Here is a 7,762-nt window from a genome sequence, read left to right as displayed (position 1 = left end):
TTCTTACCTAGGTACTGTCAGGGCACACCCTCATACTCTGCTTCTGACTGGCTAGTAGTCCTTACCTAGGTACTGTCAGGGCACGCCCTCATTCTCTGCTTCTGACTGGCTAGTAGTCCTTACCTAGGTACTGTCAGGGCACGCCCTCATACTCTGCTTCTGACTGGCTAGTAGTTCTTACCTAGGTACTGCGTATGTGCGAATCCCAACAAAGATGGGTGTGTGATGCCTCACTCTGTAGCTAAAACTGAGAGCTCAACACACAGAGTGAAAAGAGGAGCAGCAGCAATGTGCAGTACAACAAAAAATATGTTTTTGTTTTTTTGTTTTTTTTAATTAAACCATGTAAACCTATTCTGATATAACCTCTAAATGCAATTATGAACCTGAAAATGAGCATAATATGAGCACTTTAAAGTAGTTACAACAGCCTTCTGCTGAGGAGTTAAACTTTATATATGACAGCCTCGGCTCCCTCTGGTGGCGGCATCCTGCAGTGCAGTCAGTACAAAGTCCACAAGTTTATTCTGCAGGATGGACCAACAGGACCAGGTGCTGGAGTGTGTGGGTTCATAGTTTTTGCCTCTTGGGAAGAAAAAGGTTTGTTTAGATCCACACTCTGTGTGTGTGTGTGTGTGTGTGTGTGTGTGTGTGTGTGTGTGTGTGTGTGTGTGTGTGTGTGTGTGTGTGTGTGTGTGTGTGTGTGTGTGTTAGGGGTTTGGAAGTGGATCCCCGGTCCAGGCTGGTCACTCTGCAGCGAGTCTCTTTCTCCTCACTTCTTGTGTGACCCAATCATAACTTTTGAGACGAAGTTGACGATGGCGCTCGCCGGCTGCTCAGGGTCGTGCTCAGCAAACAGGTGGCATATATTTTCAGTCTCACTCTGAGATTTCCTGGCGACAAATCCAAAGATCCTGGAAGGAAAGGACAGAGACAGACAGAAATACATAGAGCTTAACTACATTTTACAAATTACAATCGTGAGGAGGTAGAAGTTGAGTGCCTTGCTATAAGTAATAAGCCTTTAAGTATCACTCTTTATAGGCTAAATGTCACTGTTAAACGGTTTTGCAGTTTCCTTTTGTCTATCCATGTTCTCAATATGTTGCAAAAACACATTTCACAGCTACATCTTTGAGTTTTGAGGCACCCTTGTGGCCACAAATGCCAACGTTCCCCGTTCCAAACTGGTCGTTACCAATATCTCTCTCTATCCGCTGATTTCCAGTCATCTCTCTACTGGTGACTCTTTAAAGGTGCTCTAAGCTCTCAAAACGAGGCTAGCTCGCCCCTCCCTCCTCCCGTCCTCCCTCCCCTGCTTCCACGCACTAACCCCCCCCCCCCAACCCCCACCCCAAAATCCTTCTTGTCGGTTATTGGCTGGAACACTGTTTGTTATGTTTGGTGGGGCAGGTTGGCGCAGTTTGTCTTTGTTGTTGTTTGTGGAGCCTGGGCTGTCTACAGAGACTGCGTTTTTTTTTAAGTGTTCAGGGGACAGGCAGCTCACGGATACTGAGGAGATGTTGGCTCTATGTGACAAAAATTGTAGTAGCCGAAAAAACGTGTGACATCGCTTAGAACACCTTTGATAAACCCAAAATGATTACAGATTTTCGGAGCTTTCGAGCAGGACAGTAATTGCAAATCATTTATGAATGTTTCAATGCTGCCTTGAAAATGTGACAGCAAAGGAATTTATTGTAATCAACATGAAGAAATTCAAGCTAATGACAGACCTACTCCATTACAATCTGTAGTATTTGACATTTAAAGACCTGATCCTGGGTGCTGAACCTCTGAACATCACATTATCAAACAGTCTTTATAACCAGGCCAATTTCCCTGAAACCAAGATATATCCTACTAATGTTTTAATTAAACTGTATTATGGTGGTAGTTATTGCATCTATTTATGGCATGTTATGTCTTTCTTCCTGCAATTGAATGATTTGTTTTATCAGTGTGACTGAAGATGCAATTTTTTGTAAAATAAGAAATAATGGAAGGACATTAATGCACCATAACAGGGTGAAGAGAGCAATGAAAGGGACAAGACATGCAGTAAAGAAAAGGGACTTACTTTGCAGTAGAACCGCTGCCTCTTGTCCATCTGTTTGCAACAGAATAACATAATAAAGTTATCACGCTGCTATTGGCCATCACATACATACTCACATAGGTACATTAATATCACATTAAATATTAATGTCAGTCTCTTTTCCTTGGAAATATGGTCATAGCAGTACAAGGGCTTATCAAATAATAATATACAGTATTCCACACCAACAGTTGCTGTTTATCGACATTGGACTTTTACAAGCCATTTATTTGAAACTTGAAATGATTAATCTGAAACTTTCTGTAATTTATGCACTGCTGTGATTTTTTTCTTTCTTTTGCCAGATTGGGGGATAATGTATTAATTTAATTTGTTAAAATGTTAATGTTTAAAGTCAATATGAAAATATCAATATATATACAGTATTCCAATTTTAGTCAATATACAGTATCTATCATACTCTTTACGAGACTTTTTGTGGTGTTTGTAACTAGTAAAGCCCTCTAGTTGTTTGAAAATACAGGCTCTGATCTGAAATCTCAATCTAAGCTTTCTTGTATTGTTAAAGAAGGAACAACAGCGCGTTTTCTCAAATCACTACACCACCGTGACACACAGATAGAAAATAATGTTGAGTAATTATTTTCCCCTTTACCTCCAAGGTTGTTTTTTAACTGTATATACATCACCACTTTCATGTAACTGGTTGGGTTGTAGGAGTGGTCATCAGCCTAGGTGGAGGCTTATTCTAGTACTTTCTTTTAGAATCTAACTACCAGTGGCGGTTCTAGACCATTTCATTTAGAGGGGCCAGGCTGGGGCCACATGCGATTTTAGGGGTACCAAAATATATTAAGCACAAGTGTTACTGTACATACCACCAACCCTCCATAGGTTTGGTTCTACAAAGGACTAACGATACACATATAACAATAAACACAAGAATACTCAATAAGTGTTAACCTACTTTTTATTTATCACTGCACACGGATAATATGCCCTCTTTGGTGATAAAGGTGGGGTAAGAAATGTATGAAAATATTTGCCACAGTAAGGGGGGGGGGGGTTCCAGGCTTAATATTAAGGGGGCACTGGCCACGCTTGCACCCCCCGCTAGAACCGCCCCTGCTAACTATAAAGCGAGGACTCTCTGCTGTGTGTGCATATCTGTATGTGTGTGGGTCTTTCATATGATCCTGCATGCGCAAAAGACTTAAAGCACTAAATGGGCACTGCACTAGTATATACAAATTACGACATTAGTGTCAGAACACTCACTTCCTGCCCTGTGGGTCCAGAGAGCAGAAGATGACGGTGTTGACAGCGTAGTGTCTCCTGAAGAACAACCTGCAGGAACAAACACAGTCCGTGTGAACATGTGGATTCACATCTGTATCTGTATGTGTGTGTTTCAGACTGTACATGAACACTCACTTCCTCTGGTTGTCGGTGAGCGTGATTCCCTGTGCCGACACCTTGAAGTGGACGACGGTGGAAGCAGGCGGAGGGTCCATGGCGAGCGTCATCGTGGTCGCCTTCTGAACCGCCTGGTGTCCCGTCAGAGATTCCAGCTCCACAGAGCCCAGGTACCACACGTTGCACGCTGCACGGTAACACATTTAAATAAAAAGGAGCCGATCACTACGCATGTCAAAGAAACACACGGATGTTTTTGTACATGTGCGCTGTCTGTCCTGTACCTGCTCCCTGTTTGAGGAGCTCAGCTGCTGAGTTTGTCGCCGTCTGTACAGGCGAGTCGGTCAGCTCCTCCACCGGATCTGCAAGCAACAACAAATAGAGAGTTCACTGAGCAGGAAACACACAAAACGCATCTATGCATGCAAACGATGTAGAGCTGCGAAGATTAATCAATTAGCTGTCACCTTCAGCTTAATCGCCAACTATTTCGATAATAGATTAATCCGTTTGAGTCTTTTTCTTATGACAAAAAGTGAAAATGTCTCTGATTCCAGCATTTTAAATGTGAATACATTCTAGTTTCTTCACTCCTCTGGGACAGTAAACTGAATATATTTAAGTTGTGGACATAAAAAAATATTTGAGGATGTCATCTTGGGCTTTGGAAAACTATGATCGACATTTTTCACTATTTTCTGATTTTATAGATCAAACAACTAATCGATTAATTGGGAAAATAATCACGCAAAATAATCGAAAATAAAAATTGTTGTTAGTTGCAGCCCTGAAGCGATGCATCCGTACCAGACACACACACACACACACACGCAGCTTACCTCTGTCAGGCAGGATGAGTTTACAGGGCAGAGCCAGAGGAGTGATGGAGTGCTGACACACCAGAGCTGTGAGACTTCCTGACAGGAAAAATAAAGAAATACATTAATTATGAACATTTCTCAAACAAACAATCTAGACTGGTGAATAATGGAGCCAGCTCCACGTCATCACACTGTCCAGTAGAGGGCGGCACAGGAAACACATTATTATCCCGGGATACTGTACTATATTAACCTCAGTCTGTCCATCCTGGTGGACTATTAACATAGACTTGAGGAAGTAAACTGCTCACTGGACTGTCGGCTCAGTTTTAAAGTGTTTTATTGTACCAAGAGTACAACAATCGTGGACCTGGGTTAGGGGGAGAGCTCTGGTTCTTTACTGTCGCTGTTAGTATTGTTGTTTAATGCTATTATCTGCTTTTTCTTCACTGTAGTTTAGAGGAAATAATTTGGTAGGCATATGTACTATCACTTACAAAAAAGCCTCTAAACCCAACAGGAAGTCAGCCATATTTAATTACCTTGCTTTTTTATTTTTCAGGCGTTGTACTGTAACATACTCTTCCTACAGATTAAACCTGATTGACTTCAAAACTGGTCAACACAATCTAAAGACCTTGGCAAAGCTAAATTGCGAAACTTTTTTAGCCATAGTCGAACAGCGTGGGCGTGGCAATGCGTCAATTGTCCACTTTACGCCATGAAACAGGAAGTGGTTTAAAACTAGACTGTACATTGTTCAATCTGCCCCAAATTTCTCATGCATGATGACAGTCCAGGCATGAGGCCATCTGCATGCCAATATTGACTCAACTTAAATGAACCATCAAGACTTCTGTACTGTTGTGATGTCACAACTATAGTAAAGTACGGTAGAAAGGGCTGCTACGATGCTGTTACAGTCATTCCCCAACTGCAATGATGGTGCAAAGAATCTCAGAGAGTACAAATGTGGCAGACACAGAAACGCTGACCAATCAGAGCAGACTGGGCTTTTTTGGGAGGGGGTCTTAAAGAGACTGGCTCTAAAACGGAGCATTTCGGACAGATGGGGAATACAGGAATATTCAGACACACAGTATGAGAAAAAGAAAGTGTTTTTTAAACATTAAAGCATGTAAACATGTTCTAGTAGAAAGCCAAAATACATGAATGAACCTGAAAATGAGCATAATATGGGACTTTACCCAGAATACCTAGAAAATCTACAATATCACGATCCATGTCCATATCACAATATATATATGTTACATATTAGATAAACTGCCACCAAATATGAGAAACTATCCAAGACATTCAATAAAGCCGAAGTTTTCTTACCAAAGTACGGCTCGTTGGGGCAGCCCTTGAGACGAACTCCTTTCTGTGTGCACTCTATCAGGAAGTGTCTCACCAGCTCATTGGACGGGTCCCCTACCGCAGAGATGCAGACAACATTTCAGTATATTTGTATAAATATGTTGTTACTGAAGATGACTGTAGATGGAACATTTTGGAGATTTAAACCTGACACAAATAGTGTCTATCCCCTTGAATATTAGTTGCTCAGAAATTTAATTTAAAAGAAAATTAAAGTTCATTAATAAAATGCAGTAAATCACATCGTATGACACATAGAACGTCACTGAAAAGATGAATGAACTTCTCATTGGGCTGATTCATAATGCTGAAGGAATCTCAATTAAAAAAAAGCTTTAGCTTACCTTTCTTACTCTGTTGTAACACAGACGGAGGCGGTGTGGCCACCTTCATGGCCAATCCATACGCCCCCCGAAACGAATGGCTGTCTCTGACGATGAACCAGCCCGGCTCTTTGTCCTTTAGCACTGCGATGGCTGTTCAGCAGGTCAGTAGAGGGGGGGAGGAAACACAGATAAGCTCAAGTTAGAGTCATCATGTTCATGGTGTACAAGGAGCAAAGCTTTGCACAAGGGGGCAAAATGATCCGCTTTGAAGTGTCCGTCTAACGTGCTCTCCTGTTCCACACCAATATTTACCTTGGTCTCTAGAAATGTCGGGCTTGTACCAGAACTTGGAAGTGTCCTGAACAAACTTCACAGTGTCCTGCTTACTGCCAAAGTCTGCGAGACAGAGATTAAGACTCTATGTTAGGTTTCAGACTGGCTTTGGCCCAAAATATGATAAGACAGGGCAGAAAAAACAAAGTGAGGGCGACCGGATAAAGGGTCAGTACACCCAAATGACAAAACATGTATTATTATTACTATTTATATCTAACCAGTTTTGTTTGTGGTTCTAAGAGAACAGAACATTTTTTAAAACTCAACTTGTAGTTCCGGTAACAATGTCCCGGTTACTCACGATGATCCAAAGACTTTGCTGCAGGCAGTGCGAAGGAGTATTAGGTTATTCTCCAAATGTTAAATGTTGTTTTCCAAAATATTAAAATGCATTTCTTTTAATAATTATTACTTTATTCTCAAACCGCTTTTTTTTTTTTTAAATACAGCATGCAGCAGTAGCCGCTAGTCTGTTCAGATAGCTCTCCAGGAACGCACTTATGTAAGATTTTAGTTCTCGCCCTAAATTAAGTCTATATTAAATTAACCTTCGTGCTTTTTACCATGAAGTGTAGCACTGGCAGCACGATCCACAAACCTAATGGTTGATTTTCGGTATTGGATTAGAGATGGTTCAGTTTAGGTGACTTTAGTCAATTGAAGTTGCTCGGTTGGAGCAATATATCCAGGGGATATGGAAGTTCTAGGAAAAGAAAGTCCTTGTCAGTGTAGTTAGAAGTTTCTTGTTGAGATCATGGAGCTTTTTATTTCACTTTGGCACAAAACTGTTTCTGAATTGGATTATTATAAATTTTTTCAGGCATTTTAGGCCTTTATTTCCATAGGACAGCTGAAGACATGAAAGGGGAGAGAGAGGGGGGAATGAAATGCAGCAAAGGGCCGCGAACCTGCGGCCGCTGCGTCGAGGGGTAAACCCTCTACATATGTGCGCCTGCTCTACCAACTGAGCTAACCCGACCACAATTGGATTATTTTTATTGGCATGCCTGAGCATTGGGTCAAAGTGGCTTGCATTCTGTAAGTTTTCGGTGGATATTGATTTGAAAAAAGAAAAACAAATTGGCAAGCTCTGGCAAATATTGAGGAAGTTGCAGTGATTGTCGTCGCTGCCTCTTAGCCAGGACTTTCTTTAAAAAGACGTTTTATAATCTCAGTGAGGTTTTTCGGGATTAAATAAAGGTTGCGTCATAAAAACATTAAAGACATTCAAAATGTGTGTGATAAAATGTATCCAATTCTACCTGCTGATAAAAGACTGTGAGAAGTTCCAGAACAAGTACGGACGTGGACTTTAAGATTGATTTATTTATATATGTGAAACAACTACTTCCAAGTTACAGAATGAGCTCGGAATGTTGTCAATTATTAATATGTTTTTGTCATTTGGGTTAGCTGACCATTTA

At 41.1% G+C, this 7,762-nt stretch overlaps 1 protein-coding gene across 1 annotated transcript in view; it reads right to left on the bottom strand.

Moving 5' to 3' along the window:
• Positions 1–648: 648 nt before the first annotated feature.
• The window catches only part of si:ch211-191a24.3 (tensin-3), a 60,765-nt gene continuing 53,651 nt past the window's right edge, over positions 649–7,762 (bottom strand). Inside the window, exons 20-28 of the mRNA XM_039811274.1 lie at positions 6,315–6,398; positions 6,021–6,152; positions 5,638–5,730; positions 4,315–4,392; positions 3,760–3,837; positions 3,494–3,662; positions 3,338–3,406; positions 2,081–2,110; positions 649–914 (exon numbers count right to left, since the gene is read on the bottom strand). Of these exons, the coding sequence (XP_039667208.1) occupies positions 773–914; positions 2,081–2,110; positions 3,338–3,406; positions 3,494–3,662; positions 3,760–3,837; positions 4,315–4,392; positions 5,638–5,730; positions 6,021–6,152; positions 6,315–6,398 (875 nt within the window). The 3' untranslated portion in view covers positions 649–772. The remainder of the gene's footprint in view (positions 915–2,080; positions 2,111–3,337; positions 3,407–3,493; positions 3,663–3,759; positions 3,838–4,314; positions 4,393–5,637; positions 5,731–6,020; positions 6,153–6,314; positions 6,399–7,762) is intronic.

This window comes from Perca fluviatilis, chromosome 9 (genome assembly GCF_010015445.1).
Source record: "Perca fluviatilis chromosome 9, GENO_Pfluv_1.0, whole genome shotgun sequence".
Taxonomy (NCBI): domain Eukaryota; kingdom Metazoa; phylum Chordata; class Actinopteri; order Perciformes; family Percidae; genus Perca; species Perca fluviatilis.
The sequence above is the reverse complement of the archived record's forward strand: the minus strand, read 5'-3'. Positions and strand labels throughout refer to the sequence as shown.